Source organism: Pinus tabuliformis, chromosome 7, assembly GCF_031772625.1.
Source record: "Pinus tabuliformis cultivar Carrire ecotype Pingquan chromosome 7, CPIR1, whole genome shotgun sequence".
Classification (NCBI taxonomy): domain Eukaryota; kingdom Viridiplantae; phylum Streptophyta; class Pinopsida; order Pinales; family Pinaceae; genus Pinus; species Pinus tabuliformis.
This window is the reverse complement of record NC_142293.1, coordinates 828,036,456-828,050,200: the sequence shown is the minus strand read 5'-3', so window position 1 is coordinate 828,050,200 and position 13,745 is coordinate 828,036,456. Positions and strand designations below refer to the sequence as shown.

Sequence of the window (13,745 nt, the reverse complement as noted above, 5' to 3'; positions counted from 1 at the left end):
AAATGACCAGATTTGACAAGGTTGTAAAGCAAGATTACATGGGATTTGAAGTCCGATGTGGACGATGAGTTGGCAGAAGATTCGTGTTTCGCGGGCATCTTGGAGCAAACAGAAATAATGACCGTTCAAATGTGTCCAAGGAACCTGACACACTCACCTGTTGCAGAATAGGTGGCCACCTCCCTGTGAAGCGTTACACAGTGATGATGACACAGAATAGGGGAGTTCGAATGGACAGAGGAAGGAAAACCAGAATGCCAGGAAGCGGAAACGAACCGACAGAAAGCAGACTGGCTTTAAAGCCATGAACTGACAGAAGCAGAGGATAGACACGCACACAGAGAGGAGTTAGTTAGACGTAGAAGCTAAGAGCAGAGAACAGAGAGAAGAAGCCGAGCTGACCTGAGGGCATCATTGAGCTAGAGAGAGCCAGAGAGAGTCAGAGAGTTTGTGCACTCCAGAGAAAGCTTGAGAGGTTCAAGCGAGCTCCTCGGCATGCTGTCATGTATGAGTTTTAGATTGGGCTCATACTACTGTGACTAGTATAGGTCAAGTACCAGTAAGGAGAGTCTATGTACTCGAATCATACTGATTCATATCTGTTGAGTGAGACTCAAATTGAGCTCACTGTTGTAAAGAAACTTTGCTTTGAAAACATAATAGAGAGGCCACGACTGGAAGCTAGACCAGGAGACATAGCCCAGGAGTATTGGGTGAACTCCTTATTAAACTTGTTGTGTTTACATGTTTGCCTGTTATGTTTTCTCTAACTGCCTCAATTTCTATGTATTTCGCAATCTTATCAATCCATTGCATAAAGTAACACAGGCACATCCATGCACATGAGTCTGTAATACCTTTAATTCTTTGTCCTGGATAAATTCCAGATCATCTGCTGGACTTCCTGAAACATCCTCTCCATATCTTCCAGCCTTTGCTTCTCTCTCTTTCTTTGCGCAATCCTCCTGTCGTGCTGTCACCTCTTTATGTCTATCTCCAAAGCTACCTTTTGCACAAGTGGGTCTTCCTTAAACTTGTAGCTTTTCTATGTCTCTATGCCTTCTGAAATATTCCTCTTGCCTTTATCTTGCACAAGTTTGCTGCTTACTGCTACTGTTGTTGCCGCTCCCTGTGGTGCTGCTGCCTTGAGTGTTGCTAGCCACTCCAGTGCAATGTTGACCAGTTCATTGAGCCTAGAGGAGTTCTAACAATATCTCCATGGGTCTTCCTCTACCCAATGACATGCCCCATGGATCCAAGGGTAGTACACTCTCGCACAATGGTCCCTGCATAAACCATGTGGGTCATACGGGTTGAAACTCCTGGTGTTGAACTTAAACTTCTTGAAGTCTTCCACTTCGACATCTGCTTCTTTCAAAATCCCAACTGCGTACAACCCAATTCACAAGGGAAGCGTGGGCCATATTGCCTTCTTCTTTCTGTGCAATCCAGCTGATAACCCTGTCGAGATGTGGTATGCAACCTCCTATATGACAAACTTGTCCGTGGTGAACCTTGGCAACACATGCAGAGATTTCTCCATGTTGTACATCCTGATGAAGGTTCCCTCGGGTGAGGCGTACCAATTTGCAATGTTTAGCAATGCCTTCATTGCTTCCCGAGACATGTAGGGTGGATCTTGTTAAAAAATCATCATGTACAAAGAGGTAATGAATTGGTCATATATTCTGGCCATGACTCCTCAGTAACTGCAATCTGAGTGCAACTTGCAATATATGTTCACATAACTTTCTGAAGGTGTCCATGCGCAACCCATGCTAGGGAACTGTTGACGGGAAGAGTTTGCATCAAGCAAGTATGCAGACATGAAGAAATTCACTTGTTAATCCTTAAGTTGACTCTAAGCATTGGACAAATGCACTTTCAACTAGAGATCCAACGTGTTAGACCAGCTGAATGGTTTTCCTTCATTTTCTAGCTGATCCAACATAGCAACCCACCACTATAGGAAGGTCTCTATACTCCCTTGGCCATACAAGCGGCATGCAAAGATGACCAAGAACTGATGTGCCTTCTTGAGTGTCTTCGTCTTGTATATCTGGTTGGGTGCCATCCTGAACTTTGTTGGCTCCTATACCCAACGCTTCAAGATATCTTTTGTGTTCGTGTTGCCGTTGGGAGTGTAAGACGGTGCATACATCCAGCTCACTAGGAATGGAAAATGGTATATCTCCTGATAATCCTTCGTCCTAAAGGAAGCAAGCCTTGTTCAACTTACACAACTCATTGTCATTGTCTCAGGATCAATCTGTGAATGGCCAACTCTGTGCAATTTTCTAGAGCAATGATGCTAGGCTGCACTGCACATTTCCAAAAGGCAATGCAGCTGGTTAGTTCTGCGCAATTCCGGAGAATAATGCAGTTGGCCTAGATGCTCTACACATTTCTGGAAGACAGTGCAATTTGGTTAGTTTCTACGCAATTCCTGGAGGCAACACAACTGGTTGAAACTGCGCAAATTTCCAGAGCAGTGTCGACTAGCCTGCTCTGCGCAATTTCCATAGCAAGGTTGCCTCGCCTGTTCTGTGCAATTTCTGAGTGTAGGGCAGCTACTGGGCTACTCTGCACATTTTTGGAGAGGAAGACAAACTGCTCTCCAGATTTGCACGGTTTTGCCCGACAGTCGGTTTGACCGGATGTGGACCACGTGTTGGGTGTGCTTGTGGTTGACCGACAAAACACATGAATTGTACACAAGCAATGAAACGACAGATGAACTTAAATAAGCACAAGTATCTCATCAGTGCAGGATAGCTGCGATGATTTCGAGAAGGGAGGCTCCAAAACAAAGCGAAGACAAAATTTTGGAGGGTGGTTGTAGCCATTACAACATGTCTTATTAGTATGAATAAGTTAATAAAGTTGTAATAAGCCTTTATTGAAACTAACTATACATTCTTTTATAATGTGATGAATTGACAACTTTTGGCCATATAGAACAAACACACATAAGTTCTTCACATAAAATTTCATTTCAAGATATAACAAACAATATTTAACCTTGTAATCAAAAGGGATCAACAAGACATCCAACTATATTAAAATTCAAAAAACAATTTTGGCAATCTCACCCAAAAGGCTAAAGTGGAACATCATAAAACAAAAGAAATAATGAAGAATATTAAAAATAAAAAGATTATGATAAATAATCAAGAAAGAATATATAGTAAATTGAGAGTAGTGGTAGTGGATTGAGCATTAGAACTAGAAATTTTGATAGGGGATCATTTCCTTTCCCTTGAGTAATCGAAATGAAAGAGATGGTTGTTATGACCTAAACACATACCAAAATATTTTGGGTATGTGCAAATAATAATACTAATAATTTACCTCATTTCCAATATATATGCAACCACTCATTTCCAATATATATGCAACCACACATACATTGGATTCAATCTTTTTCTCCATTTACAATACTACTAAGCACAACACCATTTCATTACTTCAACATTCCCATTATGAAGCTTAGATAGTATGCTAGTATAATGTGAAAATATTTACATCAAAGTGGAAAACATGTTAACTATTAAATAAATTATACCTCAACACAAAATGAAAGACTCTATTCAATTTTTTTTTAGTGGGAGTGAGTGGATTGGGATCATATTTCCAAGGATTCAAGTTGTAAACAAAATCAATAGTAATTATGAAGTTTTGCGGGAATTAAACTATACCAAGGGGCAGCACTTAGTAATAGCATTTCATTGATTGGCAGATTGTTCTTCCATCCAACATAAAACTAATTGAAAGTGAACTAACCTAGGCCAAAAAAATCAATTGGAAGTGAATTTACAACATTTCCATTCAACATTGGGGCTACCCTCGGCCAAAACATCAACTAAAAGTAAATTTATAACATTTCTATCCAACATTAAGCATGACCTTGATAAAAAATCAATTGAAAATTAATTTACATATGTCTGTCCAACATTAAGCATGACCTTGGTAAAAAATCAATTGAAAATTAATTTCCAACATTTCCGTCCAACATTAATGCTAGCCTCAGCCAATAAATCAATTAAAGTAAATTTATAACTATAATTAGATGTCTTTCAGATTAATTAGATCATTTAGATTTGGTCGACTTTTCGAACCAATTGAAAGTGAATTTACAACATTTCTATCCAACATTAAGAATGACCTTGGTAAAAAACCAGTTGAAAATTATTTTACAACATTTCTGTCCAACATTAATGCTAGCCTAAGTCAATAAATCAATTAAAGTAAATTTATAACTATAATTAGATGTTTTTTGGATTAATTAGATTATTAAACTTTTCGAACCATCTAATGTGATTCATCCTTGGACAAAGGTGAAAAACTCAATCAATCTAAATGTTTAAATAGTAGAAATGTATCTATTTCCAGAGTTTGTCATTAGTAATTAGCAGTTAAAAATTAGCCGTCAGAACATTAGTTGTGAAATTTATTTATTATATAATTATAGAATAAGAAATTTTTATAAATGTATAGTGAACCGTTAGATTTGGAAACCAGATTAAAACGAATGTTAAAACATGTAAATAGGAAAAAGTAAATACAGAAGGGCAGAGGAGAGGCGTAGTTAGTTGAAATTGCGTGGGAGGAAAAGATTGAATCCAAAATCAGATACCGAATGTTGAAGTAATGAAATGGTGCTGTGCAAGTGGAAGTAAGAAGTCTGTATAGTGGCAAGTGGAAGTGACAGTTGGAGGTGTATGAGTTGGAACGAATGCATGCAACTACAAATACAAATGATGAGTTGGCCTTCAAATATACAAATTATTTTACAGAGCCCAAGGCTAGGAATCACCTTCAATCATTCCATTTATGTGTCTGGTAATCGTGCACACTTCGCTTCCGAGTTGTTTCTTTCGCCTCCATGAGATATGCCTTCCCCAATTACCCTACACACTATCCACTGCCCTCTGAAGTTCGGAGTTGTATGTGCTGGAACGAGGGCCATGATCAAGCAAACTGTATTTGCACTCACAAGTGATGAGTTGGACTCCATTATTCCAAATTATTTTACAAAGCCCGGGGCGCAGAATTGGCTTCAATAATTCAAGATCTGCAGCTGTAGACCATCGATCATCAGAAGTTTCCTCTGTTCCTTTCCCTTCATGAGATATGCCTTCCCCAATTCACTGCCATTTACATAAAATTCAAACCCCTCTCCTCCTTTCAGGAGATACGCTGCCATCTATATAAACAATCGAATGCAAACCCATCATTCAGAGTCCTCTCTTCTCCTCCTCGTACTTGCATTTGAAATTGCTCTGTTCTTCCTCATCTTCAACCGTCTCCTGTCAATCATAATCACAGATATGGACACGCCCCTCCTCTTTATTTCATTATTATCCCTGGCAAGTCTTGTTGTAACTGTTTCAGCAAATTTCTATAATGATTTTGACATCACATGGGGCAATGATCATGCTCAAATCCTCGACAATGGAAACCAGTTGCAGCTTACTCTTGACCACACTTCAGGTGCATACATTTATTTATTTAGTAAATTTGTTTTCCTCTCTGTACGCTCATTCTATTATATAGTCACCTTATTTCTTCCTTCCTTTTCCTTGATGACAGGTTGTGGGTTTCAATCCAAAGAGGAGTATCTGTTTGCCAAGATTGATATGCAAATCAAGTTGGTACCTGGCAACTCTGCAGGCACAGTCACTGCCTATTATGTATGTATTTTATTAATTAACCCTACCTTATCCAATTGAACTATCTTCATTCATTCTGAATGTTATTGAACCACCTACATTCATTCTGAAGATAATGTGTATTACTATGGTATGTTAACAAGTTATTACTGTTATGGTACCCTGCAGCTATCGTCTCAAGGCCCTAAACACGACGAAATTGACTTTGAATTTCTGGGCAACCTCTCTGGGGATCCCTATGTGATGCACACTAATATCTTCGCTCAAGGCCTTGGCAATCGTGAGCAGCAATTCTACTTGTGGTTCGACCCAACTCTGGATTTCCACACTTACTCTGTACTCTGGACACCAAACCAAATCATGTGCGTATTTTAATTTCTCTGCATTCATTCATTCATCCAATATAATATACTGCAGTCTCTCAAACTAACATAACTACATTTTTGTTATTCAGATTCTCTGTAGATGGGACTCCTGTTCGAGTGTTCAAGAACAGGGAGAAAGAGTTGGGTAACAATTTTCATTTTCCGAATAGCCAGGCAATGAGGATATACTCCAGCCTTTGGAATGCAGATGATTGGGCAACCAGAGGTGGGCTCATCAAGAGTGACTGGAGTAAAGCCCCCTTTGTTGCATCCTTCAGAAACTTCAGTGCTGTCACCTCTTCTTCCAACTTCGTTATAGAGGAGGATTTGGATTCCAACCAAGAGCAGAAGCTCCAGTGGGTGCGAAATAATTATATGATCTATGATTACTGTGCTGACACCAAGAGATTCCCCCAGGGGCTGCCTCCAGAGTGCAAATGAACCTGCAACTTCATGGATTTGTTCACTTCTCTATACCCTGCGCTTCCAACCATTCTAATCGTTGTGTTCTATTACATTCATTTTTTCTGCAACTAGTATTACATATTTCTACATACACAAAATGTACCAATCAGAGGGAATTCATTCGTTCATCTTTTATTTTCCTGCAACTACTATTACATATTTCTACATACACAGGAGTGTACCAATCAAAGGGAATGAGTGGATATTCCCTTGCTCATTTATTTGGTTATTGGTAATAAAAACTTGACAGTATATTTCAATGGCAACGATCTCGTCTTCTTTTCATTTTTTTCAATTCCTGTACCTACTCGTCCTCTTTTCATTTTTTTCAATTCCTGTACCTACTCTCAACACTATGGATTAGGTTTTCGTTGTGAAATCGCTCTGGAAAAAATTAAATATAAAATTAGGTGATGTCATTGTCTAGTTTTGGATAACGGTCTTCAATTTCTTTACTGCCTGAATTTGACAACCTTATCACCTTCTTTACATGTAGTCAATGATTGGTATGTAATATTAGTTAGTGTTACAAGGTGAAAGTTGAAGTATTGTGGTTGTGCATGCATAATAATTTTGTTATGGTTTTGTTCATTACATATTTTTTTCCAGGATAAAAGGTCATGAAGATGTTAAGGCTTGTATAACATGGCTGAAATTGAAGTCCAGTATGCTGAAATTGAAGTCCAGTATCCTTGTTAAATTCTAGACAAATTAAAATTATTTCACACCTGAAAAAAAATCAAATGAGTTATATCTCATGCATTTCTATTTCTCAACATGGCATTACAATAACCATTACTATCTTGGAAACCTTATTAATACAATAACCATTTTGGAAACCCTATTAAGCACAAAAATGCATTGTTAAAATTAGTGTGAGCATTTGATTAATAGGCTTTTGATGTAATCCATAGGCCTTTGATGTAATCCATCAGGATAGACTCTTGTGAGCTTTCAAGAATTTGGAAGGGAGTTTAGAGTCCTCGCTTCCTTTTTTTAGTTTCACTATGGAATATAGTACATGCTTCTAGATACTCTTCCATGGTTATTAAGAGTTTATATTTGAAGAAATATTGTTGAAGAGATGTTAAATTTCTTTTGGACACTAAAATGAATGTTTTGCTTAGAGAAATGCTTTTCCCAAATCAACTTGACATTGCTCATTTAATGTATATGGAAATACAATAAATTATTAAGCATAGAGAAGTATGTGGTTTTGTGTCACAAGAGGTTATTCAAATTAGACTTGAGAACGAAATGAAAAAGCACACTATTGCAAAGAAATAACACAAAATATAGTATTTAAAGCAAAACATTACAATGAAAATCAAATTCTATCAGCGATCCAACTGGTGAAAAATAATGGAATGTACATAGCAACTAGAATGGTGATAACTTTTCTCTAAAAAGAGATGCGATGGTTATGTTCATTCATAAAAAACTCATAACTAAGGGTTTAAATTGTGTTTAATAAAAACGTCAAAATTCCGAAGGGGTGAAACCCTTAGAACCATATCCCTATCATGAAGTTAAGATTGAGTAGGAATGTTGAGTGAGACAAATTTGAGCTATCCACAAAAAGGGGAGACTTGTCAAGATCATCACTTTTCACCCAATGCTTTGTTTTGGGTATTCTTTCGCTTGTTGGAAAGAAAGTTGTCATATTGAGTAGCTTCCTTGGGTTTTGGGCTTAAAACCATGAAAACACATGGAAAGTCCCAAAATACTCAATGAAAAATTATGACCCAAAAATTGAGAGTAGCAGGACAATGTATAAGATGATTTTAGATGGCCACTTAGCTTAGTTCTTCCCCTGATAGTAAAACAACCCCCACTATATTAGGTTCTTGTCCTAGATGGGAGCATTTCAACTAGACATGGTTCCTGGTGAAGAAGTTTCCCTACTTTGCCAACATGATAAAATTATGTCTTTTATTGGTCGGTACTCTTGAACTTTGTATCCAAAATTTGGTACATTGTAGCTTGCTCAATTCAATTTGGATTGAGCTATGTAGTGTCCAAGTGCTTTGCAACCTCCAAGATGTCCAATATAGGAGAAAGCATTGATGTACCAAATATATATTAAAGGTTACATGTAAGTTCAGAAAGGGTGGAAGATTCATTTCAAAACTATTCTCACCCATGACCTTGGTGATGGTGTAAGACCCATATCAAAATAACACAAGTTTCATGCGGTGGCCTATGAGTTAGTGTTTTTACAAACATTGCCATACTTTTCACCACCCTAAAACTTGTCTGGAACCTAATGTTGGTCATATGGCTACTTGTATATAGCATTAACTCTTTGTAGAATATTGTGAATTTATTGTAGGATGTCCTAGATCTATTCAACAATTTTATCTCATTGTATACCTCATTTTGAGCATGGGATAATGATTCCTTGCATTGACGTAATGGGAAAAGGTACATCAATTAGAGCTAATTAGAGGAACGCTACACAACCCTAAAAAGGATTGCGAATAATAGAACTATGAAGAGTTATGTTGTAGTAAAAAAACATATTTTTCTTCCTTTTCCTTTAAAAATGCCTAACTGTTATTTTATTATTTTCCTTAGGAGGCCCATTTTAAACAAAAAAATCCTCTAATATAACAACCACCAAAACACAAGCATCACCATGTTTAGTTGAGGGAAGTTGCAACATAAAATCCATTGACGCTAAATCCTAAGGCTTGTTGAAGGTGGGTAGAGGAGTTTACAATCCCTTAGGCCACACCTTAACAATCAAATCTATATGCTATATATTACCCCTATGCAAGAGGTTTTATCCATGAAATGCGAATAGTAGCAATTTGAATAGAAAATAAAGATAACAACAATAGAAAAGTAATGATACATGGGGAGGATCCTACAGTTGTGTGTAGCATATGTTTGATGTTCCAATTTCGAAAGGGTAATCATCACTAGCTTAGTCACCAATGTGTCTCATTTGCATGGGACCCATACCTCTAAAAATTAGTGCAATGGATAGAGCTATAATACATGTATAGAGGGAATGTAATTAAGCATATATAAGACAAAGAGAAGTGAATAATTATGAAGTCATATATGCATGAAAATCATAGAATATTGAGATATCAAACAAACAAATCAAACCAATATGAAAGAAAAGTAGCAACTAAACTATAAAATGAGATGTAAACAAATCTAACTACCATGTAAGTGAAATATCAACTAAAATAAGAAATGGTATATGAGTAAGTCTAATTGTTATGCATGTAATATAACACCAAACTATGAACATTGAAATGGAATGAAAAATGGTGTAGGTTAAAAGAACAATATATCCACTTACTTAAGTGCAAGAGTAATATTCCTAATTAGCCATGACTAATTGGAATATTTGATTTTGCTCAATTTTGCCTTCTATAGTTATTTATAAATAAAAAGGTGAGGAAAAGGGGGACATAACTCACCTTTAGAATAAAGTCACTCCCTAGTAGCACAACGTTGTGACTTAAAGGGGAGCCAAGGGGGCCAAAGGACCAGGCAGAGATGGGGCCCACGCAAACACTTGGAGGGACTGCGCAGATGGAAAGGAACACGTGGCAAGAAAGGGACTACATTGGAGGAGGTGGGCCTTGGGATTGAGAGAGGCCAACGCTATAAAGGAGAGGGGAGCCTCCTCATTTTGTGATTCGATTATGTGCATTTGAGCTAGTCACTTCGACTTGGAGCACGTTGGCTGTTTAACCTGTCTGCAGCACTGTTTAGTGCATTGAGTGTCTCCGTTCGGAGATCTCACCCTTAGCCCTAGGGGAATTCGAGTGCCTACTCGGGCAAGGTAGTTTCCAGCAGTCTTTTGCAGTAGGATTGATCTTTGGCATTGTGGAGGAGCTGAGCAATTGAGGACTGCGTAGTCTTGGGAGAGAGGGACACAGTTCTTTTGTTGGAAGTTTCCAGATTGGTGGTTTGTGGAGGATTAGAGCTGGGAGATTGAGCAAGGGATCAGCTCTTGCACGTTGGAGGATTTTGGCGGAGTTTTGGGCTGAGTTTTGGTGGATTCTATTTAGTGGCAGCGCAGAGCCTGGAGGGATAGTGTAGATCCCCAAGGGGGTGATTTTCGGGGGTCGGCTATTTAGAAAAGCTTTCTGGGTTTTTCTGCGTTTCTTGAGTAGAGTCTGATTCCAGAGTTTCAGCATTTTCTGAGGAGGGGAACAGCCCCAAATCTTCATTTGATTTCTAGTAGTAGCAGCAGCACGACAGTTCTCTAGTGGCTTGGACGTAGTTCAGAGAGAGGCTATTCCTTTGCTATTCTGAGTTTATTTCTTCACTTGCATTGTGTAAGTCGAGGTGCCATCTTTCTAATCACCTCCTGTACTCATTCCATTACTTAGTATAATAAAATGGCTTAGCATTTCTCTCTGCATTTTTTGAGTATTTGCTTATATTTCATGTTCACATTATTATATGTTGTACCACTGTTATTTTTATCACTTTGAGTTTCTCGGTCACTATATCATTTGGACGTGTTTGGTTGGAATTTTCTTGGGTTTGAGGGATATCCCGGAAACGAGATATTATCGTGGTATCAGAGCATAGATCTGGCTCAGCTCGTGGAGCTAGCAATCTATGACACCGGGGGAAAAGCCCTACATCTATTACAGAGGTAGGAGGTACAGAGACACTGGGCGTAGGTTGGAGAACACCTACGGAGAGGGAGACTGTGTTCTAGTGTGGACGCAGAACGGGAGGAGCCTGTGGTGGACACAGGACAGGAGGAGCTTGTGGTGGACGCAGAGCAGGAGGATCCAATGGCAGATGAGGACTGGAAGAGATTTGTGGACATGCTCCTCAAATTAGTGCAGGATCTGTTGACGCAGATCGAGGTGATGGGGTAGAGATTCACAACAGTGGAGGCTAGACAACGTGAGAACCCGTGGGTCTTTCAGGTTGGTAAGGGATCGGGTACATCCCACCATTTTCCAGAGTAGGGTGCCACTCAGCGTGATACTACTCAGCAAATGGCCTCACATGCCCCTACACGTTCTACCATGCCCACTTTTCTAGGAGCAGACACGGGGGTTGGAGCCCAACAAGAGGCAGAGCCCGGTCACATGGGCGATTATTTTGTAGAGTACCAGGCCTATGGGCAGGAGTTCAGGGACGCTCTCTCATTCAGAGACTTTGTTCAGCTCCAGCGGGATAGTAGACCCCACGACCATCACAGAGGACACCGTCATTATCACAATGGAGACACCCACCACACAGCTAGTAGATTCCACTTGCCTACGTTTGATGGTTCATCAAGCAGTTTGGCAAGGTCTTGGGTGGAGAAGCTGGACATCTATTTCCAGCTTAACCAGATTTCGGAGGCAGAGGCCATCAAGGTGGAGACATTACATTTGGATGGTGAGGCCCAGGATTGGTGGTTCCATGGGATGGTTACACTCGGACATTCCACAGTGATGACATACCGAGTTTGATGGAGAGGTTTGACCGGAGGGATCCGGAACAACACTTTGTTGAGCTAACGAGGCTCAAGCAAACGGGGAGCGCAGAGACCTACATTGTAGACTTCTTGAGGATTTCAGTGATGGTGCCAGATCTATCCATAGCACGAAGGATTTACATGTTTGTTGAGGGGTTAGCAGAGCCACTTCGGGGTCTAGTCAGGTCCACTAGACCAATCACACTCCAAGATGCTATCAGCAGGACCCGGGACTTACAGGATACCTTGCCCAGGACTCGGACACCTTACCCCCAGAGACAGGCTTTCCAGCCTAAGGGGAAAGACGTGAGGATTCCACCTCCGAAAGGGAATCCAGGACGAGCATAGATTGATGATGACGCCAGGAGGGAGTTGAAGAAGAAGCGGTTGTGCTTTACTTGTCAGGAGCCGTGGGCACCAGGACATAGATGTGATACTGGCAAAGCACACTTTATTGAGGTCTTCTCCGAACAGCGGGGAAGAGGATGAGGAGGATGATGTGGAGGCATGAGATAGTCATGCCGTGCAGGGTCCCTTGCTGCCTCCACCATCAGCAGCAGGTGGTGCAGCTTTTGCACCTACCGGAGGAGCCCTTGCAGCATTGCGAGGAGTTCACAAGTATTTGACTCTGCGCGTACGGGGGACAGTACGTGGTCAACGAGTATCAGTTTTGGTTGACAGTGGGGCAACCCACAACTTCATTGATGCACAGATGGTTGAGCGGAGAGGTATGCAAACAGAGAGCTTCGATGGATTTTCAGTTTTGGTCCCAGGAGATCAGACCATGGTGTGTGCTCGTTATGTCCCAGAGTTATCAATGACAATGGGCACCTACACACTGACTGACCAATTTTTTGTGGTCAATATCCTGGACACCAACATAGTACTGAGTGTTCAGTGGCTTATCACTCTAGGGAAGGTCACGACAGATTGGAAGGCCCTAGAGATGGAGTGGGATGATGAGAAGACAGGGAGGCATGAGAAGATACGGGGATAGCACACATATCCGCCTTAGATTGTTTCGGCTCATCGGATGGAGGCAGTCTTCTGGAAGGGAGACATAGAGTGGGCAGTAGAGCTGTGTGCATAAAAGACAAGGACTACGGGGCAGATAGTGCACCCGGAGATATAGTCCATCCTTGATCGGTATGCCACAGTATTTGGGGAGATTCTGCCAGGATAGCCACCAGACCGGGGGTTTGAGCACACCATTGAGCTTGAGCAGGGCATACAGGCAGTGATTACTACCCCGTATAGGCATCCCAAGGCCTATCGGGATGAGATTGAGCGGGCCATTCAGGAGTTGCTAGCTCTTGGGCACATTTGGTCGAGCACAAGTCCTTTTGCTTCTTCCGTGGTGCTGGTGAAGAAGAAGGACGAAAAATTGAGGATGTGCACTGACTGTAGGGCCCTGAACAAGAAGACACTGAAGAATAGGTATCCCATACCCAGGATCGATGAGTTGATGGATGAGTTGAGAGGGGCACGGTTCTTCTCAAAGATTGACTTGAGATCTAGGTACCATCAGATTCGTGTGAGGGAGCAGGACATTCCCAAGACCGCCTTCAGGTGTCACTATGGGCACTTTGAGTTTTTGGTGATGCCCTTCGGGCTAACCAACGCCCCAGCTACATTCCAGTCTTGCATGAATCACATCTTCCGCAGTCACTTAAGGAAGTTTGTGTTGGTGTTCTTTGATGATATCCTCATTTATAGCAGGACTTGGGAGGAGCATCTCCATCACATTGAGACAGTGTTATGCATCTTGGAGGAGCAACAGTTCTATGCCAA

General features: G+C 40.5%; 1 protein-coding gene across 1 annotated transcript; it reads left to right on the top strand.

Moving 5' to 3' along the window:
* The first annotated feature begins 4,769 nt into the window (after positions 1 to 4,769).
* LOC149250173 (xyloglucan endotransglucosylase/hydrolase 2-like) lies at positions 4,770 to 6,648 on the top strand. Its single transcript, XM_089456405.1, has 4 exons — positions 4,770 to 5,493; positions 5,593 to 5,693; positions 5,841 to 6,034; positions 6,127 to 6,648. Exons 1-4 carry the CDS (start codon positions 5,223 to 5,225, stop codon positions 6,476 to 6,478), a joined length of 918 nt encoding a protein of 305 aa, XP_089312531.1. The 5' UTR covers positions 4,770 to 5,222; the 3' UTR covers positions 6,479 to 6,648.
* Positions 6,649 to 13,745: the final 7,097 nt, after the last annotated feature.